At 36.9% G+C, this 26,353-nt stretch overlaps 2 protein-coding genes across 5 annotated transcripts in view; one reads left to right on the forward strand and one right to left on the reverse strand.

Annotated features, from left to right (window-relative positions):
* Positions 1 to 755: 755 nt before the first annotated feature.
* The window catches only part of LOC131144846 (integrin-linked protein kinase 1), a 66,627-nt gene continuing 41,029 nt past the window's right edge, over positions 756 to 26,353 (reverse strand). For 2 of the 4 annotated variants that reach the window (XM_058093746.1, XM_058093744.1), the window contains 3 exons: positions 24,101 to 24,222; positions 2,269 to 2,380; positions 756 to 1,130 (listed from right to left, as the gene is read on the reverse strand). In XM_058093746.1, the coding sequence (XP_057949729.1) occupies positions 1,026 to 1,130; positions 2,269 to 2,380; positions 24,101 to 24,222 (339 nt within the window). In that variant the 3' untranslated portion in view covers positions 756 to 1,025. Of the gene's footprint in view, positions 2,381 to 24,100; positions 24,223 to 26,353 lie in introns of all 4 variants that reach the window. The other 2 variants (XM_058093745.1, XM_058093743.1) reach the window with 1 other exon arrangement.
* On the forward strand, positions 17,861 to 20,491 carry LOC131144844 (exocyst complex component EXO70A1-like). Its single transcript, XM_058093742.1, has one exon. The coding sequence runs from the start codon at positions 17,885 to 17,887 to the stop codon at positions 19,895 to 19,897; it is 2,013 nt and encodes a 670-aa protein (XP_057949725.1). The 5' UTR covers positions 17,861 to 17,884; the 3' UTR covers positions 19,898 to 20,491.

Genomic DNA, 26,353 nt, shown 5'->3' on the forward strand with positions numbered 1-26,353 from the left:
ATAACATAGGTGTGATAAAAACTAGTGTCCGCGCTCATGCACGGCGAGGCGTGGAATGTGAATTAAACCCAAGAAAAATAAAGGGAATGTTGGTACGTATAAAATATGCAGATACCGTACGCTTAGTGCCTTCCAACCAATCTTATTATACGTGGGTGAAAACTATTGAGTAGTGTTATCATTCATTAAGCACAATAATTGAGTGGTCCAAACTATTTCGTCAAAGCTGAGAATACTGATGGTGACCAAAAGGGCGGGTCGCCATCAGCCCATACCGCCATATGGTCATTTTCCATGATAAAGACCCGAGCAGAGCCTGCAACTGTCAAGCAAACACCCTGCATTATTTCACACCCTTGAAATTTTATGGCAAAACTATTGGGTGAATATTTTCGTTAGGAGTAACAATTCCAGAACTCATGTTTGTGAAAAGCTCCCAGCGGTTTTTGCCAAATCTCCGCCGCCGCCATGAACCAAAAAGCTTCGCTCTCATTACTTTTCTTGTGATCTAGTCACTTGCATTTTGTTTTGAGGGAAAATATAGGGTTTAAGCCTCAACCGTATTTTTAATAATAATAATAATACCAAAAATCTAAACACTCCCCAAGAACCAAAACGAAGCTTTAGTCATAATAATGCTAAGTAGATGAATGAATCGATAAATTCCCACACTGAAACATTATTCATGCACCATCACCCGTTCATTACAAAAGCTAGCACGCACCATTCAAAATTACTTGAACACGGGGGCATCATTGGTCAGAAGATATCATGAGTTCATGTAAGCAAACCTTGTAATTATACACATAATGTACAACCACAATCAAACTACTTCATACATGATGTGGACTTTTTTTTTCAGCCCACAATCACAATCGAAAATAAGAAAATCAGAAGCCTTTAATTCAAGAGATCGTCGTGAAATTACACACAAAATGACAAAAATGAACTTCCCTTGGACAAAATAAACTTCCCTTTCTCCCACAAAGTTGGAAAAAAATGAGCCTCCGCGCCCTTTCGAGTCACTATAAGCGACCAGTAGAACGAGATGAACGACTGCGGCTGCTAAAATTTGACTGATCTTTCTTCCACATGGCATCAAAATTATGGAAGCATTTCAATGGCCTAACCTGAACAGATCACGCAAACAAAAGAAAAGTGGAGCATAATTCAGATCTTTACTTGTTTTCTTGCAAGTTGCAATAGCCATATGCATGTATGCATGAGCATGGAAGAATGAATCCGTAGAGCTCCATAAACCACCATTACAAATCAATTCCCAGTTCTCAAGAGATGCTAAGACCAACTAATTCACCCAACACCTCAATCACTTGATGGGATTGATCATCTCTAATGTCTTATTCCTCCACTGCACATGAAATCTTGAAATATGCCAGCACCATTTCACAACAAACGCCCCATGCCATCTGGTGGTCCCACATGGTATACCATATGACAACAATGACAAGACTATGTTAAGCCAAAATATTTAGGTTAATCTATATGGACCATTTTCTCCCACTAATTCTAGTTCAGTTTAAAAATTAGATCTTTTATTGTTATTTAAATGGCTTGACTGAATTTTTGTCTTCCCTACGCATGTCATGCACACCAAAAAATCAGGTTAATTTAATCATTTCACAAATTTAGTTGTAACAAAATATTTTTGGAAATTGAAAAATTTTTGTGAATGCATGAGTACAATATGATCAACGAATGTTTGACAAAACTATTTTTTTATGCAAGGACCCACACATGCATAAGTTTATAACAGGGATTTTATGGTGACAAGGCCCAAAGTTGCAACATTGTGCATGATAAGGAACTATTTGAGATGGCTAAACCACTAGCTTACACAGCACTATGCGTGTTCATGCATGTTGCTCCTTCACATCTTCCATGAACTGAGACCAAGACAATATAGAGCATTCAACAAAAAGCTATTCATCAAAGTTCAATTGGCTAGTGCAACTTTGAAGGCACATCCAATCCCCAAGAGGTGATCCATCAATCATGACACCACAACACAAATAATAAGAGGATCATGTAAACAGAAATGGGAAACTGTCTCTTGCCAATGTTAAAACTAATCAATGTTGTCAAGGGCATTCTGTTCCTATACTATTATAAAATTACCAGCATCTCCCATGTAAATGCAATAAACCACAACACTTGCATGCATGCATACACAGAGGGACATGCAAGTGCACGGCCACAGGCACAAGCCCACACACACACACACACACACACAGAGTGGGGCTTAGAAACCTTCCAGCGCCTCTTGTGACCGAGTTTGTTGTAAATGGATTCCAATCTAGCTATTATTTGCCCGAATGTTGGTCTCTTGGCTGGCTTCTCATTCCAACAATTCTCTATCAACCTGTAGACACAAGAAATGAGCAAAATTCTGAGGCAGAAAATAACAGAGAATTAAACATTTAAGAAAAAGCCAACTATAGTTAGCATCATATAAGTCCATTATGATTTTATAGACACATTCTTTAACAGAGAGAGAACATCTACACATAAAATTAATGGGAATCATAAAAATTAACAGTTAATACGTAATAGCTTCATAACTAGCTTTGAACATCATTACAAAAGGAATGTGCCAGATTGTGAGGAATAGAAAAATCTGTTTGTTTTTCAGTTGGGCAATTGATCTGGCTTTGGGCTACTGCACCACCTGATTTTAGGGGCTCTGTATCCTAATGAATATCATCTACAGGTCAACTACGTAGGAGATTCTTATGGTGTCATGGAACTGCATTCCTTTGGCCCCCCCAAACCCCACCCCGCCCCGCCCCAAACTCGCAAATGAAGCAACAACCATGGAAAAACTTGTTCCTTTTTCAGTTGGAGAATTGATCTAGCTTTGGGCCACTGCACCACCTGATTTTAGCTCTGTATCATAATGAAGATCATCTAGAGGTCAACTAAGTAGGGGATTCTAATGGTGCCTTGGAACTGCATTCACGTTGCCCCCACCCCACCTCAAACTCCCAAATGAATCAACAAACATGGGGCAATCCCCATACAAACCCATGGCCCATCTTAAAGCAAGTGAAATATTGTTTGAGGTTCTAATACTTCTGGTAAATTCGATACCTAACCACTCCATTTACTAAACCACTCCATTTACTACCATGGTTTATCAAGCATAGTGAACAGAAGTATGGTTGGTTAAATTAACAACTGAAATCACGTACAATTACAATTCAAAAAAAAAAAAACATTACCAAAACATTAGCTAGTACGATGAACATTCGGAATATTGCATGCATTAAACTTTGCTTCTTTTTTTTTTACCATGTCTATGTTGCACTCTATCATATTAGACGTTTTAATCATTTGAATCTCCGCGCACACACGTGTGTGCATAGCAAGCTATATTGCCAGTGTTTTGACTCAGGGTGTGAAGCATCATTGTAACAGACAACCTGAAAACATATTCATTGCCATGCAACCTAAGCTCAAGCATTTTAAAAGAAGGGCAATTTTCAAAATTTGAACCTGCACACTCAACAGCCTTAGACTCTCTATATTGCAATACATAACAGTCCCTTACAACCTAAACTGAAGGGAGTAAGAAATACATAGCCAATACCAAAATCCAAGTTCTGAAGTAACATAAGAATAGACTTTATATTGATTTCCAGCCCAAACAAATTAAATTAAGCTGAACTAGGTTTGCACTCAACTTCTCTCCAAAAGTCAAGGTCCAGGTAGATTGAAAAAGAAAACCGAGCCATAATGCCCCTGCTTTTTTGCAGGTTCTGCTCCAGTACATTTCTTTCTTCCTTTTTTCTTTTCTCCTTTTTTTTTTGGGTTTTTTTCTCATGGGGAGGAGGCAAAGGAGATATCACAACCTGGTTTGCAGGGCTTGAAAAATGGGGGCCATCAATGCCCCAATTGTAGTTGTTAGCCTTTGTGGTTACATAATCATGTTTTATATGTTTTGATGATATTAACCTATATGTGTGCAAGTGACAAATACATGAAGTACTTGATCAAAGGCAAAGATTGGACCGAGTAGACGTCAAGAAGGAAAGATCAAAAGGACACTCACTCGGAAGGACTCAAGCACATCCAAGGAAGCTTATTGTAGAATTATATGTGATGGGGAGTGTTTGAGGTAGTATATTTTGTAACTCTTAAGGTTTTGTTTCTCACATGATTTCTAAGTAAGAGTTGAGCAAAATGCACATGCATACTAGGACACAAGAGTATTAGAATTTCACTAAGTCATAAATTCAACACTCATGGTTTTCAAAGATAAAAACAAAGAGTTTGTCAAAAATATCCTATACTCAAAATATGTTTTCATAACGGACAAGTTTTCAACATCTTGGTATTAAGAACATTTTCACACTTAGTCCCAGTTGTGTCAAAACAAGTTTTATGTCCCTAAACCTCAAGAAAGTCAAGTATATTTTTATAAAGGACATAGTAGCATATAAGATATCAAAATGAGCCTTCAAATGTGTTTTCATAATCAAGATATCTTATATTCAAGGGAAAACTCATTTGAACAAGTATTAATCTCCATTAGACTTAATAACTTTCATATACTTTTGTCCAAGATTGAGCTTAGTCGTTATAAGGCTTATTAAGCATGAAAAATAGGGCATTAGTCAACTAATGGGATGCATTCGTCGACTAATTAATCCAATAGCTTAAATTGAGTTTCTGCCCAACTCAATCGTTGACAAATATTGACTTGTCGACGAATTTTTCTAGTAGCTAAAACGAGTTTTCAGCTCAGGTGACTCGTCGACAAAAAGGCATGATTCCTCAACAACTGAGGGTGACTCGTTGATGATTGGATAGCACTCATTGACGATTAACATCGTGAACTAAACACCAATGGCTAGAAAACAGCTAGTTTCTTTTGAGATTCACTCCCAACGGTTACATAACGTCTAGCACGTGATTTTGGCTATAAATACAAGTTCTTATACTTGTTTAGGAATGGTTTTGGTGATTTTACAAGTTCATAGTGAAAAATATCTTTGAATACAAAACCTAGGAACTTTGCATCTTAGTTTATATTCACAAGTGCTCAATTTCTCTCTTGCTCTCTAAATCTAGTGTGATTCATTCCTTGAGAGAATAGTGTGAGGTTGATTGTATTTGATATTAGCTCATTTGAGGAGCAATTTCTTTGTATATCCATCTTCTTGTAAAAGGTTCTTTGTGAACCAAGTTGTAAGGTTCTTTGTGAACTGTTTGGTGAAGGCTCTTGGTGAGCGGTAGGGATTTGTTCCTGAGTGTAGGAATTTGTTCCCGAGTTATAAGCTTCTCCTCCGGTGAAGGAGTTCCTTAGTGGATTAAGGAATCCTTGAGTTGGTCTCAAGGCTCGGTGCCGAACCACGTTAAAATACTGGTGTTAAGCTTCTCTACCCTTCTCTTGATTATTTATCTTGAGCATGATTTTATTTTATATATTGTGATATAATTGGTTGCATCTTGCCAAGATTTTTATTTTGTAGAGGAAGTCATAAATACGAGAAAGATTCCATTCACCCCCGCCCCTCTAACTCTATATACTCCCGAACCGACGAGTGGTATTGGAGTATACTACGCTTTCAATAGTCAGTGTCATTAGGGGGAATAAAACAACTTTTAAAAAACACATGATAAAACACGAGAAACAAGAATAGAACCTAAGACCCCTTGCAACCATAGCTAACAAAGAATATAAGCCTCAACACCAAGAATCAAATGGATGCCCAAAATAATGCCAAGACAGGGAGGCTCTGCATTTGAATTTTTTTCCTAAAATCAGAGGAAATCTCTCATCTAATAACCCTATGTCCCAGTACAGTGCTGGCTAAGCTTGTAATTACTAGCTACCAAAATGTTCATCTGACCCCAAGGGTAAACGCAGCACATATCCTGTAAACAACTCCACAATTAGAACCTCCTGATGATGACATGATGCCTACCAATAAAATGAAGTATCTAGGCTACCCCGTGGAAACGCTCCTTAATGGAACTTTAGCTTTAGCTTGTTGTGACCATCATATTGAATATTTGATGATAAATTCCATACTTTGCTAAAAAACCGATGCTCAATATCAGTTGATTGAATAGTTGACCCAGCTCCTTGTTTTTTGAAGAAACCCATCAATAGAAATGCTCCAACACTCCACCTTTGTCATATATTCCATATATCACACTAGATTGTCATAATGCAGCCAATCTTGGGCATCCTTTTCAACACCAACAACAGAGGGGAAAATGGGTGACAGAGGACCACCACAGGGAGCAGAGGGACCAACCACACACACACAAAACAACAGGAAAATGTAGTGGAGCCCAGCCATACTTTGTTCCTACACAAACAATGGCAAATTACCACTGAAACCAAGTTGCAACGGGTCCACAAAGACCAACCAGCTCTTAAAACCACGTACTCAAGGTATGCCCTTATTTAAGTAAGTGATTGATAAGATCTAGAGAGAAAAACAGAAGATCATCAGAGTCATTCTAGCATAAAAACACAGGTTCAGAAAGGAATTACAGATTTACGGGAGGAGATGAACATAGGAGAGAAAGGGTCAGCAACCACAAAAACCGCTGCAGAGTTCCTCAAATCAATTCATCGACAACTGGTTGTCAAGCTTAATTCTGGTGTAATTATCGCATGTTGTGTCTCAAGGAGCTGATGAGGAGGTGAATCACAGCGCAGCCTGGGAATTGTACATTTAATATATTCTAAAGGGAGGAGGTGATCAGAGTTTCAGTTTGTGGAAAGAGGGTGAAGACCACAAGGCTGACGGGTCCTACACTGGGCCTGTGAGTGCCTAGAGAAGAAGTCGAACATGAAAACCCTATATAACTTCATGGAGGTACATAGCACAGGGATAAGGCGTACCAAGCCATTTCATGCACAATGTATTTTTAAGCCAGTTTTTTATGGAGTTTGCTGATGAAAGGAGCAGCAGCAATATCTTCAACAGGGAAACGGTTGTTGTGAAGTACCGAGTTGCTCACTATCATTTTCCGACAAGATTGATGCTATTGGGCACAAAATAGGAATTTGGAGAGAATGTATTCCCTAGCTCTTCAAAATCCAGGATTGTCCATCTCAGAAAAGCGCTTGTGGGCAGGTTTCAAGGTAAAGAGCCAAAGATGAAGATGCAGTTGTTTTCTCCACCAAAAAGATTGGTTTGGGTAAACCAAATTTGGGGAAATTCTTTTAGGGTTCAAGTCCTTGAAATGTCTGACAGATCATTTTTATTCCAGTTCTCCTCTAAGGTCACAGCAGCGGAGGTGCTGGAATCTACGAACAGAGTAGAAAGAAAGGCAAGGCAGCCCAATCCTATTCCAAGATTAGGGTTTTTAAGGATATGGTAATACCTCAATGTCAATGGTTCTGGAGGGAGAAAAGGATAGAGGAAGGCAGGAGGTTATCAAAGGGATTCTAACAAGCTATAATGAGATGAAACTGAATCTCAGAGGACCATCAACTTTAAAGGGGAGATAGAAGGCAGTTCTCATCATGAAGAGAACAAAGGGACAGTGCCAAGCAATAGGACAGTAGCCAACCACAAGTGGAGCAGTATCAAAGATGGTTTAGCTTGGCAGATTTGGGAGAAGGGAGGAAGAACAAAAGATGCTGATCAAGGACAAAGATGCAAAACCTGTGACGACTTACAAGCAGCTTTCAATCCCTAAAGCAAACGTGGTGGCATACACAACTGCCACAGCCAAGCATGGCAAAGGCCTCCAGGTGGGTAAGAAAAAGATAAACTATGTTCAGGAGGTTCCTAGGGGTATCTAAATAAGGCTTCAAGAGGACCTGCTCATGAACCTGGTTCAGGAGGTCCCAATGGGTGTCTGTATCAGGCTTAAAGAAGTAATGCATAGAGCTGCTCATGAACTTGGAGGAAAAATGGAAGGATAGCACTAGAACAGCAGAGCTGCAGAAGGCAAAAGCAAAAGCCCTATCAGCAAAAGGAGTCAGAGTTCAAAAAACGAAGGCAAAAGCAAAAGCCCTATCAGCAAAAGGAGTCAGAGTTCAAAAGACTGGAGTGGAACATCAACTATGAAGGCCAAGAAAGTTCAAGGGGAGGATCGGTTGGGGCAAGGGTTCGTAAGAAAGCAAAGGCCAAGTGATTATAAAATGCAAAATTGTCTCATGGAGCGCCAAAGGCTGAAGGACCCAGATAAGAGAAGGGTGATGAGAAGCCTTCTTGGAAAATGGTAAATAGATATCACTTGTTTTCAAGAAGCCAAGATTGAAGGCTGTCTCAAAACTCAATCAGTTCTTTATGGAAAGGTGGGAATGACTGAGTGGCTATCGAGCAAACAGTTCCATAGGAGGTACTGTTGTGTGGAATAAATGCAACATCGGAGCAATGCATGCCTGTTCTGGTAATCATTCCTCATTGTCCCAGTTTGAGCTTGCAAGGAGTAATTTGCAGCTCATTTTACCAGGCATTAATGGTTCAACTAATGAAAATGTCAGAAATAATATTTGGGCTGAATTTAAGGGACAGCATTAAATAGGATATCAAATGTAGTCAACCCCACCTAGTGGGATTTAAGGCTTGGTGGTGGTGGTGGTGGTGTTGTAGGGTTAAATAGGATATCCCCTGATACATTTGAGAAGTGGGAGGAGGGGGTGTTACCATGGCAACGACAGAGTTCTCCTGTTTCATTGACAAGGTCATCTCATGGATCTTCCAGTCCAAGGGGGTCCTTTTGCCTGGTTCAGTAATAGAGAAGCTACCACTTGGTCAAGAATCAAGGCTTTTAGTATCCACCAATTATTGGAGAAGCGGGTTCCCAGATTTGCTTCAGGTGCTTTCGACGATGGTCTATGATTACTACCCAATTGCTCCTGATTGCAGGGGTATGGCTAGCAAAATCTCCTTCAATTTTGAGAATATGTAGCATCAAGAAGAGGGTTTCATTGAACAAATAAAGGATTAGTGAACGTCATTGAGGAGAAGGTAATCCTAGTGGCCATCTGAGATTCAAATTGTTCAAGGAAAAAAATAAAAAATATGGAACAGAGAAGTTTTTAGTAGGATAGAGACCAAAAATTGGTAAGACCTTGCAGGATACTTAAGGATTTGGATATTAAGGAGGGCCACATTCTAAGGAAAACAAAAACAAAAAGGGAGGAGCCGAAGTACCTAGCTCGCAATATGCTCGACATGAGGAAATATGTTGGCACCATAAAAACAGGGCACTTTGGTTACATTAAAGGGGACTTCCACGCCAAGTTCTTCCCAAAAAAAAAGTGGTCAATGCTCATAGAAGAAACAATTACATCCCTCAAGTATAACCATTGGAGGAAGGAAGCTCATTAGGAAATCAAAATTAACGAGGGGATTGCTGGCATTTATGAGAACATGAATGCTGAGACTCAACCAGGTACCCACGATCGATGGGCTGGACTTCAAATCTAATGAGTAGGACAGGGAGTGGTCGAAGAAGCCGTTTGAAGAGGAAGTGAGTCTGCTCACAATTCTAGTCAAGGAGGCCCTAAGCTGGACAGATTTTTTCTACAAGAAGTTGAGAGTTTCATCAAGAGTGATGTTATGGCCATGCTTAGACATTTTCATGAAGAGAAGAGCTTTGAACAAAGTTTCAATGCAACGTTGATTATGCTAGTGCCCCCAAAAAAATAGGCATTGGAGATATCAAGGACGCTAGACCAATCATTTTGGTACACAGAATCTACAAAAATGGTTGCAGAAGTGTTGGCAATAATACTAAAGAATGTTACGGGTTCAGTCATTTCAAATCACCCACATTCATTGGTACCTGTAAAACGAATCTTAGATGCAGCCCCCATTGCTAATGAGTGTGTTGAATCTCATAGATTAGACGACGACGACTGCAAAATTGAACTTCAAGGCTAATGTCCACGCATCCCGGGGTTTTCTGGTGTATATTGTGTTGGAAATTTTGGATTCAATGTGATCATGTTCTGTGTGTCAACAGAAAAATTCTCTGCCATATCAATGGGCACCCCCATGTTTTTTTCCTAGTTCAAGAGGTTTGAGACAGAAAACCCATGTCCCCTTACCTAATCATATCTTGGTTATGGGGGCATTCTTTGGAGTGGTGCATAAAGCTTTAGAGGGAAGCCACTACAAGTTTGGAGGTCACTCATCTTCTACCTGCAGATGACACTCAAATATTTTGCAGGGCTGAAGAGGAATAATTGCATTACCTAAGGTGTATGCTTTTGTGGTTTGTAGCTTTGTCTAATTTGAGAATCAACATGCAGAAGAGTGAAGTCTTTGCAATTGGAAAGAAAGAAAGGCAGACAATCTGGCATGTAAGGTGGGGTATCAGCCAACTTTATATATGGGTCTTCCTCAAGGCTGACTATTCAAGTACAATCTGTGAGGAGCCAGTGATAAAGAGAATTGAGAAAAGATTGGCTAGGTGGAGGAGGCAATACATTTCTGTTAGAATACCACTTTACCTAAAAGCTTAAGCTCCTAGGCTGTGGGCCAACAATGTATATCAAGCTTGAGCACTCCCCCCACACGTGCAGCCCGACAACACATGGAGAGATAAACAGACAATAAATAACATCCACTACAGGGAATACAGGAATTTTTTAAACACCACACAATAAACGCAGGCAACAAGACTAGAAACTAGGACTGCTGGTAACTAGCTTTAATACCATGTTAGAATACCACTTTATCTCAAAGCTTAATCTGTTAGATTGTGCACCGACAATGTATATCAAGCTTTAACAGTTTCTCAGAGAGGTTGGATAACACTGATTAAGAGTACCCTTCCAAGCTTACCAATTTACCATTTATCCCCTATTACCATCCCAGTGGCAATTAACAAGAGAATTGAGAAGCTTCAAAGGAGCATTTGTGGGGTAGCTCTGAAGAGAAGTCCAGAAATCAGTTTGCTCTCTCATGAGGAGAAGGTTGGGTCTTAGGACACCCAATTATTCAACAAAGCTCTGTCAGAAAATGGCAGCGGAGGTTTGTTCATAAAATGAGGGTTTATGGAAGGAGAAAATCACAAAAAAATTGTTATGAAGGTCCACCGTTAGTATAGTTATAGGGTCAGGCTCTGGCAAGGAAAGATGAACTGAAAGGCTAACTTCTTGATTTTTCTGGATTTTTGGTACGCTTCTCTAAATTTGTGGCTTTTTGGTGAGCAATGGTAACAGAATCCACATCTGGTTTGACATCTGGTGGAGGTATTCCATGTTGAAAGATAAATACCCAGACTCGTTTAATCTCGCTGGGAACAAAGGAGGACTGGCTGTTGACAAAAAAAGAAGTAGAGTGTTACCTGGGGAATCTGTATAGAACCAGGTGGAGGCAGGATCAAGAGTTAAATGGATGGATGGGAAACAGCAAGGGCATCTTTTATGTCAACTACTGCTACTTGCTATGCGGACAGAGGGCTCCATCCTTTCCATGGAAATCATTTGGAAGGCTAGGGTCCCTAGGAAAATTTCATTCTTTATTTGGAAGCAACTTGGGAACCAATTTTTGAAGGGTGGCAACCTCAGATAAAGGGGTGACTCTGACCAACCAATGCTTCTTTGCAAATCTTCAGATGAAGCTACCAACCATGTCTTCATTCAATGTGATTCTGCAGGGATTTTGTTGAGATGGGTGAGGAATTGGTTCAAGGTTGACCACATGAGGCCCAAGGATGTGAAGTCTTTGCTCAAGAGTGGGCAAGGTCAGGGCCTGAGTGGCAGAGGTAAGGAACTGTGTATGAAGGCCCCTCACTAAGTTTTGTCATGTATTTGTGGGAGAGAGACAGAAAGTTTTTGAAGATCAAGCTGCATATGTACAGAAATCAAAGATCTTATAGCCCCTCCTGCTTTCAGATTGTAGAAGTTGAGTCCAGGAAACTTCCAATCACAATAGGCGTACATCAAGGTTCTACTCTAAGCCCTATATGTCTGTATTAGTGATTGATAAACTTACTAGGAATATCCAAAAAAAAAAAATGAGATCCGATGACTTATGCTGTTTGCAGATGATATTGTTGAGAATGATGAAATTAAGAGTGAAGGTAAAATTTAAGTTGGAATTGAAAAGTAGAAATAAGACAGACTATGTGAAATGTAATTTCAGCCATGTAAGGAGGATACTAAAGTCAAGATTGAACTTGGTAATCAAGAAATCAACAGCACTAATAGATTTTGACATCTTAGATTTGTTATGCAAGCAGAGGAGAAAGTGAAGAGGATGTAGTACATAGAGTTGAAGCAAGTTAGGTAAAATGAAGAGTACATTGGTTGAGTTGTGTGATCGTAGAATATTATTAAAATTAAAAGGAAAGTTTTATAGGATAGCTATAAGACCAGCCATGCTTTATGCATCAAAATGCTTGGCAACAAAAGAACAAGTCATTCAAAAAGTAAAGTGGCTGAATTGTGCATACGAAGGTGGGTGAGAAGTATAACATTAAAGAATAAGTTAAAGAACGAACATATTCGCAATAAATTAGATATAGCACCGGTAGAAGATAAGATAAGGGACGGGTGGCTCAGATGGTTTGCCATTTGAAACATACACCAACTAGAGCACCAATAAGGACTAGTGAGCTAGTCATTGTAAAAAAACGATACTAGAAGAGGAAGAGGTAAACCTAAAATAACTCGGAACGAGGTATTTAGGAAGGATTTAATAGCTCTTAATTTAGCCAAAGAAAATGCCTTCAATTGCATGAATTGGCGGAAAACGATTCATATAACGGACTCCACATAGTGGGACTTAAAGCTTGTTATTGTTGTTGTAATTGTTGCAACACTGGGTTTTTGTTCCCAGATGTCAGACTGGTTAGAGTTTTTTGACCTCCGATATTTTTTGTTCCTTGCACACAGGTTTAGCACCCCTTTAAATGAAACTCGTCAAAAAAATATAAAGAAAAAGAGCATAAAGCAGGACCTCATAGATGAACACGTGCATTTCTAATAGGGGCACAAAGGAATCAAACCTATTGAAGAACATGAATAATGGAAAGAATTCATAACTTCAAAGAGAGAGATCAATGCAACATCCCCCAGCATTTGGATTGCAGTCAATACAATTTTTCTTACCCTAAAAAAAAAAAAAAAACCTCAGCATGTTGTGCAGGTTCTAGAAAAATGATATAATGCCACGCAGGACAGTCCAAAAATAGTGGTTTAAAAATTTACAAAAAAAGATTTTTGAGGGAATAAGAGATGGGGTTTGTCTCATACAAAAATCACTGCTTCTCTATGACTGCCACTAGTTTTAGGCAGCATCTTGAACTACATAAACAAGAACTAAAACAGTGCTCTAAGTATCAGTTCTGAACCAGGAAGTTTGGTTCAGTTCGACTCAGATAATTGGTCTGCCAAAATCTCAATTACATCCCTGTAAGTCATCAACTAAATTGAAATTAACTGATAGCTCATGAATCTGAATAATTTGTGCCCATAAATGATGCCTTAAATTGAAAGTAATTGATAGATTACGGACTCATGATTTTGAGTAATAGACGGTGGGCTAAAAAGTCAACATCCCAGGGCATAAATCTCTCACACCATATCAGGGGTTTCGGGAGGGAGGGATGCACAACATTACCTCCGCAATTGGAGAGGTTGTTTGTCGCTTGAACATTTTACCTCCCAATTACACGTATGCATCTCAAGGCTTTTCAATTCTAAGGCACATTAATTGCTTCAATCTTGATTCTATATTTTGCAGAGTGGTTTCATGTTTGTAATCCTAAACAGACAACTATTTTTTCGTTCTCTCATGCTGACTTGCTGGAGACACACATTGTGCACGACATATCACCTACTCATGCAATATAACAGAACCAAAAGGACCAAAACTCTGTGCAAATTTAAATGCTTCTAAATAATGGATTGATTAATCCCCCCACCAGCCCCCAAAAAGAAACAAGGGAAAAAAAAACAAAAGTAGCTGACTCAAATCAGGCCAAGGTTGTGAACTGGGTGGAATATGGTTTGCAGCCAAAATCAAAATCAGAATGCAATGGTTCAGAAATGGAATTGTAAATTCTCCTTTCATGTTTGGTTCAACATTGAATTGGAATTGAAATTTGAATTGGTTTCTTTTTCAAGAAAAAACAAATTTATTAAGAGAAAAAACAGAGTACAAACCACAGTTACACAAAATGGAGAAAGAGCACGTGTGGGTCAGGGTGAGGGGTTGAGGGTGCACAAAAGTAGATAGATGCAGGTCTTAGATTTTAGAAGCATTGGTATAAATTATAAATAATTTTGAAAAATGTGTCAAACTATAAAATAAAAATTAAAACATAATATTTTCAAAGATAACATGTCTTATTCCAGCATGTTAAATCACATAATAACATTAAGATAATATTGACATTATGACGCCAAAGAAGTTGCAAGATTACACTGCAAATCCATATTTAATTAACTAAAAGTAATAAATTCCTAGGTATATGGCCGAGTAAAACTATGCTAGGTTTATAAGGATGCAGGCAAAGTTCTATCAAGCTACTGTCTAAGAAGAATAGAATAGAGTTCTCAGAAGGTAGCATCACCTAGTAAGGAGGTCTTCATAAAAGATGCAAACTGAGGACATCATACAAAGAAATATATAGTAAATGGAAAAATAAAGAAAAAATAAAAATGAAAATAAAAAATAAAATTACTAGTTAAGAAAGGCCTTCTATATTGCTCCTCATGCAAACTGAGGACATCATCCAAAGAAATATATAGCAATGGAAAAATAAATAATAAATAAAAATGAAAATAAAAAAATAAAATTACTAGTAAAGAAAGGCCTTCTATATTGCTCCTCAATCATAATTAATGAAAGATTATTCAACACCCTTTTCTTAGCTAAGATTTTCCCTAAATTACTAAATGTGTACTTACCAAGAGCAACCAATTTCAGCCCCATCTCATCCAATAACTCCAATGTGTCATAGACATCATTAGTCCCTGGTCTAACCCTTAATAGAAGAACCGTACTTTATGCTAACTGATTTCCTGAAAATTAGTATTAGCACAATGATTAACCTCAAGACTTCACAAATTCTTGGCCCTATCTATGCCCACCCTTTTTTCAATGTCACAATACTCATTTAAGAGACCCCCCCTATACATCAACATTAGGTGTCTCAGACACATGAAAAACACCATCCAAAAGAGAATCCATTTTGCAACCATACTTGATACCTGTTTCATCAAATTTGAAACCATTCTTTGCCCTTAACACAAACACTGCCCCTACTATTCTTCTCCTAACCACCAACTATAACCTACTGAACATTCAAGATTGATGAACCCCTTAAGTTGCTTGGCTTTTTTAGTAGATAATATTTGTGTACATCTCAGCTTGATAAAATTGCTGCTCAAAATGCTGATGTAACTGAATCCCAGATTCAGTCGCCCTTTTCCAAGATGCAACTATCCCAAAGCTCAGTAACCTTTGATCGAGAAGATAGCCACTAAAAATGAATGCCTAAACTCAAGCACCTTTATTACTGTCCCGAGGACCAGCATCACTATGACTTCCCTTATTTCCACCACGCTGCCTTTTTAAAACATAATCAGCAAGCAGCTCAGAAATATTTTTTATCACTTCTAATTAGATCACCTTCCTCTAGATCTCATCTGTGCTTGAGTAGATCCCTTATTCAACATTTTTAACTTAATGACATTAACTGTTGGTAGCATAGTTAAAGGTCAATCATAGATGCTGTTGGATTTTCAATTATCCAAGCTTCTGTTCCTTCGTTGCAGCCATATGATGATCATTAGCAGATTGCATTTTATACAGGAAATTTAAACCAACCACATCTTGGCCACAACAAGAAACATTTTGAATTTACTGACAGCATATTCCTTCCCAAGATATGACAATTGCATTTTCGAATCAGCATAGCATTGTAACTGTTTGCCATGTACAAAACATGGTTTTAAAAGCCGGACCAGACCGGCTGATCCGAATGGACTGGACTGGAATCGGACCCCTGGCCAGTCCGGGTGATAGAATCAAACCTGATTTGCAGGGAAACGGGGTCAACTCAGCGGAAACTGGGTGACTCGAACTGACTCAGCTGGACCTAGTTAACCCGCTGGGTTGACCCAGTGCCTTATACAAGGGAAAAAAACATGGGAAATGGAACTTATGCAGTGCCGGAGACTTGAACCTGCAACCATCTGTTATTCAAGTGCCCAGCTAACCACCACACCTTATTGCATCTTAGGCTACAGCATTTGATCAAATCAATATACATGTATTCTTATGTAACAAATGAGTATATGTGCAATATGTATATATAATTTCTTGATTGAATATAATATTTTTTTTAATAATAATAACTTTTAGAAATATTTAATAATAGAAAAGATCGTACAAATTTTCTTTTGTTTTTTTTTTTTTTCCCTAATTGACTTATTATAATTTAAAATATATACATATAAATATATACAAAGCAAGCACATGCTCAACAAACCTTTCTTTTTGAAAATTTTGAAGTTTTGTAGATAGTGAGGATACTAATGATAATGGGAGAATTAAAATAATAAAATTATTTTATTAAAATCTTATGAATAAATGCTTTGTAAATTTTGTAAATAAAATGATAAATTTTAAGAACAAGGACATTCTAGGAATAATGAAGAAGAAATGTTGATTGAGAACTGCCTAAACTCCTCTTAACTAACAGCATGTATCCATATATACATAAACAGTTCGATCAATGGTCACACCCACCGGTTCAACCGGTCCAAGTTTTAAAACCATGATACAAACATAAGAATAGGAATCAAACTAATTTGTCAATTCTTTTTCTACATGTCCACCAAATTATATTTTCTAATGTAAAATCAAATAAGAATTGCATAAATCAATAATAATATTTTCTCATTATATATTCTATTACCTTTAAAATTTCTAATATATTTATTAAATGTTATATTATCATTAATGCCACATCCAGTGACCATATTGTATCGTATTATATTATATACCATATATTATTATTTAATATGAAATAATTACCATAATAATACTAATACCGTTATATTTTATAATACAATTGTATTCTACTATATTTTACATATCATATTATAACCATTATTAGGGTAATTACATCTTATTATCATATATTTTTATGTAATATATTTATTAAAATAATTTTACTGTTTCACAGTATATGTATAGTTTTTTATCATTTTTACATTATATATATATATATATAGAGTTTGCAAAAATTCATAACAAATTACACAGTATAATATGTATCCATGCACACAAGTATGCATTATGTGTGTTTAAATTCTAGGCGTATGTAATGCTTGGATGCATGTCTATATGAATGTATATGCATTATGTGTGTTTACATACTAGGTGTATGTAACGCTTGGATGTGTGAGCACTATGCATATGAATGCAAGTATGCCACCTATGGGGATCTGTATGTAGTTCCCTCCAGTCCACAAATCCCCAGCATCCCCAAAAAATTTTGAAGGGGCCCATTTTTGTATATTGAACATTTTTTGAAAAAAAAAAAAATTAATAAAAAATAATTCATGTTTTCCAGCTTGTTAATTTTTGTCCATTTTTTTTATTTTAAACTTTCCTCATGACACCTCTTTCATTCACCAAATCTTCCTACTTGGTGGTTGGGGATTCTTTGAGAATTGAGATTCTTGCTGTGCAAGTGAAGTTTGGTTGGAATCAGGTAGGCTTCTTTTCACTTAGATAGGTGAGTTTGGTGAGAAAAATAAACAGTGGTTTCCTACCAGGCTACCACATCCTTGAGAAGATAAGAATGTTCCAGAAGAAACCTACATATTTCCACTAATGTCAGCTGAAAGGAGCAGCTTAAAACCCACATATTCGTGAATCTTCAGTTTGAAATTCTAAGCTGGAGCTTCTTTTGAGCAATGGCTGAGGTAGAGGGCATTCAGAATCTTGTGGCTGCTAGGAATTTTTTGAAATCTAGCTTAGAGAAATCAAAAGCTCTTGCTTCTGCAATAGAGAAAACTGGACCAAGATTGGAAGAGATTCACCAAAGATTACCAGCACTAGAAGCTGCCTTCCAGCCCATCCTTGTGCAGATGCGTGCTCTTGTTGCAGTTAGAGGCCATATAAATCGTGCTGTTGCACCTGCAGCTGCAGTTCTGAAGGTATTTGATGCAGTCCATGAGCTCAAGAACTCGCTCTTGTCTAACCCATGTTTGGATCTCCCTGAATACCTCACAGTCATGAACCAGCTAGAGGAGGCATTGAAGTTCCTCGCTGGCAATTGTAGACTAGCAATTCAGTGGTTGGAAGACATTGCTGAATTTCTGGAAGAGAATGCTGTAATTACCAATGATCGATACCTCTCAAATTTGAATAAGTCCCTGAAAATTCTTCAGGAGCTAGAGGTGGCCATGAAGCATGCCTCACTTAATGGAGGACTTCTAAATGTTGCATTTGACCAGCTAGAAATTGAATTCAAGCGACAACTTGCAGAAATCAGTGTTCCGGTTCCAAAGGCAGCAAAAGTGTCCATTGCTCCCTCACCTTTACCACTTTCTGTGATTAAGAAGTTGGAAGCCATCATTGAAAGATTAAAAGGTAAGGACCAGCTTGAAAATTGTGCTTCTGCTTATATTGAAGTTCGGATCTCAAATGTTAAAGCAAGCTTACAAGCTCTTGATTTGGACTACCTCAAGCTATCAATATCCAAATTTGACTATGTGCAGATTGTGGAGGGTTCAATAGATGAATGGAGCAAGCATCTAGAGTTTGCTGTGAAGTATCTGCTTGAGCTTGAGCACAAACTCTGCAACGAACTCTTTGGAAAAATAGGATTGGATTTCAGTATCAATTGCTTTGCAAAGATAGTCACAAAATCGGGATTCCTTGATTTTCTCCAATTCGGAAACAAAGTTACTGAAAGTAAGAAGGACCCTATAAAGCTCTTGAAACTATTGGAAATTTTCTCAGCTCTTAACAACCTGAGATTGGATTTTAATAGACTTTTCAGCGGGAAAGCTTGCATTGATATCCAGACTATGACCCGAAATCTCATTAAGAGGATTGTCTACAGGGCTCACAAGATTTTCTGGGAGCTTTCGCCCCAAGTGGAATCACAAAGGCAGACTCCTCCACCTGCAGATGGCACTGTTCCGAGGCTAGTAACCTTCGTCACTGAATACTGCAATCAGCTTTTGGGGAACAAGTACAAGCCCATCTTGACCCACATTCTGGCAATTCATCAGAGCTGGAAGCACGAGAGATTTCACGAGGAACTTATAATAGAGGAGATTCGTAATATAATGAAGGAACTTGAGCTGAACCTTGAGGCATGGTCAGACACCTATGATGACACAGCCCTGTCCAACATTTTCATGATAAACAATATGTGGTATTTCTATACAACTCAGCATAACACACATCTTGGAGCTTTGATGGGGGATGGCTGGTTAAGGGGACATGAACAGTCAATGGAGTATTTCATCAGTGCCTACTTAGGAGATAGTTGGGGAAAGCTTGCTGCTCTGTTGAGCCAGGAGGGTCAAACAGTGTTATCTGACAGGAGGGAAACCACCTGTAATTTGTTGAAGAAAAGACTAAAGGAATTTAATGAAGAATTTGATGGAATACAAAAGAAGCATTCCAACTATGTATTGTCTGACAAAAGGTTAAGGGAAAAGATATGCCAGCTCATCATCCAGGTGATTGTTCCAGTGTATAGAAGTTACTTGCAGGATTATGAGACCCTGATTGAATTGGACACGGGTGACAGCAAGTACACAATATACAATGCAGAGAATTTGGAGAATATGCTTAGCTCTCTCTTCCAGCCAAAAATATGGACATGCGGCAGCACCAAGAACACACATTTGATCAGCCAAACCAGAAGTGCTGTTACCAATCGGACTGGCTTGGCTCTTATCGCCACTTGATTTATGAGCTATCCCTTAGGTAATTGGCTTTTCTAACACCCACTGAAAGAGAAGGGTATATTTTTTATTTAAAAAACGAAAAAGAAAAGGCAAAAAACAGTTTTTCACCTTGAACTTTGTGGTTTGTTTATAAATGGCCCCTTTAGTATTGATTGCAATTGGATGCTCTAGACTGAATTAACCTTGATAATACATTTGACACAATAATACTATTGGGGGTATTTAGAACCCAACCCCAATGTTTAAGGTCCAAAAATTCAATCCACAATTGCTCCTCCCTTCCCCACCACCTGCCTGCAGTGCACATTTGAAGCTCCTCTTCCTTGCCACAAGTGTTTGCAAGAGGTTCTCAGAGAAAACCAATATTTCATGATGATCTAAGTACTAATCACCAGAAAAAGAATTTTCTTTTTAATTATTTTAGTTTCTATAGTTTTAAGGTCAGCATTATTTTACTCACGTCTTAGCTTATTGACTTAACTGGTACATCGTTGATGCTGAAATTTTTTGTATTAGAAAAGTCTCTGCATTTGCTAGGATGAATGTTATGTGCATGCCATCTTTAATGGAGCTTGTAGATCTTTAAAATTTAGGCATGTCTATGTTGCAAATATAAACTGATTTTTGGCGGCTTCTTTTTCTAATAGGTTTTTGTTTATCATTTTGAATTTTTGAAGAATATTGTCTGGTATGTACAGTGACTATCTGCACTAGCTAGTTAGAGCAGAACAAAGTTGCCTTAGAATGCTAATACCCAGAGCAAACAATGTATTGGTACAAACGTTATGAAATGTGGTACATTTTTCATTTTGGAACACTAAATGTAACCTTCAAATTTTTAGTTCAATATTTTTCACAAAACACATTTTTAATTAGTCGAACTGGAGAATTATCACATTATAATTCTGTTTTCAGCAATTATTAAACTATTTCACAAAAGAAAATCTCTTCTATATTGTGAACACTTCAACATCCTCTCAAAAATATACTAGTGCCCTTCCATATTTTTCACCAATATATCTATACATAAATATAACCCCAAAGTTCCAATTTTAGAGCATGTACCATATCCCGATCCCAATCCCAATCCCGTTCTTGTTCCCATTTGAGGAACCAGAATGTTCCACATTCCAGGTAACATTCGCAGAATATCCATGGTAACACTGGTCCAGTGATCAAATTTTTCACAAAGCAATTTAAAGAAATCCTAAAAGCTATCTAAGATTGAAAACTACATCAGCGCAGCCTTCAAGTTGTCTCTTCATGTCCACCAGCACTGCTAAGGTGCTCCCTTCCACATATGCCCACTTAAAACACTCAAATGTAAATCCATTTGCCTCAGATAAGTGGATATTATCTCTTATAGATTGGGATTAATTAGTCTAAATTAATGGGAGACAAATTTTTGTATGAAGTTTAGCTACGGCAATCCACAGCTTTAGCATGGGTCTGACACCAGCGGGAAAAAAAAGTACAGGTACAGTCCAGGAAAAATAACTTGAAATGCTCAACACTGGTGAAAGAATATCAATATCTAAGGGTGTCAACGGGGATCAAGTGGACTGGCATGATAAAGAACAGATTCTTAAGCCTACACATGCTTCAAATATTGTAGATTAGAAATCAGAGGGTGAGTTCGAATAGGATCTAACTAAGATAACTAGTTACGACAACTAACATAATAAGCTTCATGAAGCATTTGGGACATGGATTTGAGACCCTGAGTTTTCTAAGATCCTAACAAAATTCCAAAGGTGCCAGATCCCCAAATAAACCATGAGGTTCTTGTGATAAACACTAAACTGCATGAAGATGAGTGTAACTAATGACATAGTAAAAAGATATTACATTCTACCTTGCTACAGAAACCTGCCATGCATGGGTTGGTTTGACATACCCAAAAAAATGTAAATATAAAAAAACAATATTAATAAAACATTTTTTTCCCAATTTCAACTAATATTTTCATATATTGAATATATATATATATATCATACATAATGTGTTGAATACGAACATATTTATGACATCAAAATTATCTTTTCTACTTTATCAAATATAGTATAGAGTTTCTTTATTAAAAAGAAAAAAAAAAAATGAGTTCTTTATTAAGCATGAGCGGATTTTAGGTACTCCAGGATTTGAGGACTTAGCCTGACTGCGTAACCGCTGTAATCCAAATGTATTCGGTGGAGATCTGGCCCAATTTCCAGCACAATGGAACTTGAATAAAAACTAGCAGACTATTGAAGCTCATAGCAGTTTAAGGATTGTTCAGAACTACTTATAAACGAGTACTTTTTCTAGAAAAAGTACTTAACTGAAAAGTACTTATCTAAAGTAGTCTGGGATTACTTATAAATACCTTTTCAGATAAGTACTTTTTTCAGAAAAATATTTTTTAGAAATACTTATTTTATTTTTATTTTTTTTTAAATGTAGTTTTGAAAAGTACTTTTGGAAATATCTTTTAAGTGTAAACCAAACACTACTATTCGGGATAAAGTCAAATAGCAAACTTAAGTGTTTGGTGAACTATGAGAGTAAGGGCTTAGAGAGGGTGTTTCTTACGTGACTTGATAGTTAGGTATTTTTATTTATTTTATTTTTGTTGAGGATTGCTCGTCCTCTTTTATGTTGTAACCTCCGTTTCCTCTCTTAGTATATCTTCTTTTTTATTAATATATATATATATATATATAATGCAAGAGAACCCTAATTTATTGTATGGAACTCACTCCTAGTTCACCCCCATTTATTGAATAAGATTGAAATTAATAAACATCAACACACATAGATGATATATCAAATTTATAAAGTCACAAGAGCATTTGTCAGTTCTTGTTAAGATCAAATTATTTCGATAACAAATGGGAGGGTAACTGGACATGCAGCCAGTGCATTCATAAACAGAGGTTACTAACACAAGATAACCCCAATTCTATAATTAAGCCACCATTGCTTTGCATGAATAAGCTCTTTATCCAGGAAATTATAGACATGGTCTTAAATTTCTTTCCATTGAAATTTCCACTTTCCGTCACCCTCAAAATCAAAATGACAGTCAATTTCTGTTTTACATAATTTCCATTCAAAATTTCAACAAATCATCCAAAATTTATTTAAATCTCAAAATTCCAATGAAATTTTTCAAAATTTCTACAGAATAAAATTTCCTTTAAATTTGAATTTGATATTCAAAACCAAACTGAAATTTCTCTCTCAATGTATCTTCTTTTATGTCTAAATTATCTATATTTGCATAATAAATAACAACAAACTGATTTATGTATTTCATTTATATTAATTAAATATGTTAAAAATATGACTGCAATCTTTTTGGTTGTAGCTCATTGTACCTAGAGGACATTTTGTCCCCATCCTTTCGTACATTGTTACGGTCAGTAAAATTTTTCTCTTATCAAAAATATATATATACATATTGACTGCTATATTGCAGTAAGGTAAGATTGCTGCTTTGAAGGCGGCCCTTGGATCAACAATAAGGTTGCTCCTTTGTGACCAGTTGGTGAAGGTTTGAGTCCAAGGAAACAGTATCTCTGCATTTAAGCAGAGGTGAGCAACGTACACTGTGATAACTCCCCCCTCCACCCTCGCAAGTGGGGAGCCTTGTGGCCCAAGGATGCTTTTTTATGATTACCTTATTTTCAATTTCCCTTACACCCCACATCTATCCATAATGTTTATAGACATTTTTAGTTCTAAATCTTGCATTATTGTGTCTACTAATAATTTCTAGAGTTCCACAAAAGAATTCCATGCTCTAGTACTAATTTCGAACATTTTTTAAATTCAAAATTGACATTAACATTGAAATTTCCACCAAAATTTCCACACTTTCAAAATTTTAGTCAAAATCAACAATTATGACCTCGCTTATATCTCTAACCTTATGATATTTTTGCTCGAAAGTAATCAAACAATTCTTTGTGCCAATATGCTCGTAAATCAAAGAAACAAGACATCCAATTCTGTGTGTCAGATCATGTAACAAAAAGAAAACATGATTGAAAATGTAACATTTGGTTACCCAAAAAAATAAATAAACGTTATAAATAGTTAGGGGAAATTAGGATAGAGCATACTGAAAGCTATAGGTAATACAAGGCTAAGTCCTTGTAAAACAAAATATTATGTTACTTATCATAATACGAAGATGGAGCAAAAATATGTTGGACTTACTCTCTAAGACCATATGCATAACGCTTAGCTGGAGCTTGAAAAGGTGGGCGCTCTTTTGCAGCATATATTTTAGGAACATCGTTCTCTTGCTTTGCTTGAAATGGTGGACAGCCTTCAATCATCTAAGGTATAAAACATTTCATAAGTTGGATATTAGGCCTCTTATATCAAAATATTTGCCAAAAAATATAAGATTAAATTATCATCAATTTTTACAAGTCAACTATAATTGCCATTATACAACTTCACATTATTCAAGTTAGAACTTAGTACACAACAAATGACCACCAAAAAACTGATGATTTGCGCTTTACCATAGCATTACTCTCCCACTGAATTAAAAGGCCCATTTGTTTGATTCAATTTATGAAAGAATCATTATGCAGATTAACGACAAGGCAAGTACCATGGCAACACAGAAAGTAACAGCTAAAAGATACAAATACATATATGAAATAAATTATACTAAAACTTTTCCAACATTTCCCAAAAATGACCCACAAATGCATTTCCAATAGGCTTTCATCTTACAGGATTATTCCAACCATTGAGCATATTAACCATCAAATGACCCACAAATGATGAGCATCATTTGTTCTTCAAGGTAAGAAACATGGGTAACTCTACTGCAAGGTGCAATATTTGGCTTCACTTTGGGCTTATAGCACAGGCTGTTTTAAGGGCTGTTGCTTTCAGGATGTCAGTTGAGACTAGGTGGCTTTATTATGTTGATATATTTATTACTTTTTCATGGGCTTTAGTGCAAGGACTTTTGCTCCTCTGCTATTGTATCTGTTTCCCTCTTGGCTTAATAAAGCTTTTTCTATCCAAAAAAGAAAAACAAAACATGGGTAACTCTAGTGTAATTATATGTCTAAATCACCACATCTAAATGAGAGAACTGAATGATTGATATACCACATTTAAATCAGAAAGAAATATTAGCTTAGAACCATCAATTGATATGATGCTACAAGGCTTCATATGTTAGGACTTACTTTTGGAAAATGCAACAACAAACCTTGGAAGTAAATTTAATTTTTAAAAAAAAAAGGTAATAAGAATATAATTAGAATAAAGAACTACAAAAAATTAGAATATGAAATATGTAGGAAACGAAGAACCAAGCAAGAATTTGTTCCATCATAGCAATTGATATTTTGAAATATTATCTGCAACTACAAATTATATGTATTCATTAATACTTTCATTCATCCCAATAATGCAGGCTATTTAAACTCAATTATTTCAAATATGGGAATTACAGAGTCATTTTTGGAATCTGGGATTGTTCACATTATTCTTCCGGCTACTTGATTAGAAAATTTTTTTCATTCAAGCAAAAGCAAATCTAGCATATCATTATCTATTTAGGCTGTAGGTACACCATAAGTCACTTTGAAGATGAAAATCGACAAGAAGCACATACCATAGAACCATTACACATTAGCTTCTAAATGGGATATACTTCATGAGCTTAATGGAATTGTAGGGGTCTACTGCATGAACTGAAATTGGGTTTTAATGGGTGTGGGCTTTATAAATAAGGCCCAGTATTAATTTCTAAAGCTCCCAAATGGGTCTTTCTCTATTCACTTGGCCCAAAGCCGTCACATTTTTGGGCAAAAATTCGGGATTTATTTTGGGCAACAATAATCTAGCGACTCCTTCAGGTCCTCCGACACTAAGCAGTAGCCTTCGACAGCAACACCAATCACAGAGAGTAAAGCAAGAGCAGGAGAGCCTTCGGCAGCAGCATCTCCATTTCTCTAGTCACAGCTCTCATCTCCTTTGACCGCAGAAGAACCAAAGCAGAGAAACAAAGCTGCTTTCGGCTTTGACAGCTATCTCCTCTGCAAATTGGTCTAGCACTTCTCTCTGCCTCTCTTCTTCTTCATTTTTTTTTTTTCCCCGGCAGCAGCAGGGTATCCTTCAGAAACTCTCATATTTTCTTCATGAGACTTGAAATCTTCAGAAACTCTTATTTCTTCTTGATGAGAGTTGAGATTTGATATCTTCCTCTTCTTTGTATCCTTGTTCTTTAAGGTATGAAGCAATGAAAGATCCGATTTTGTTTCTGATTGGAGATTGATGATTGACTCTAAAATCTTCTAAAACTCTGATTTTGTTTTCAACTTTTCACCATGACTTCTGATTTCTGATATCCTTTTGGCTTTGACACAGCTCTCTCTTCAGCTAATAGGTCTCGTGCACTCACTGCAGTGCAATTGCATACTTCTTAAGCATGTCTAG

The sequence above is a fragment of the Malania oleifera genome, chromosome 12, assembly GCF_029873635.1.
Source record: "Malania oleifera isolate guangnan ecotype guangnan chromosome 12, ASM2987363v1, whole genome shotgun sequence".
NCBI lineage: Eukaryota > Viridiplantae > Streptophyta > Magnoliopsida > Santalales > Ximeniaceae > Malania > Malania oleifera.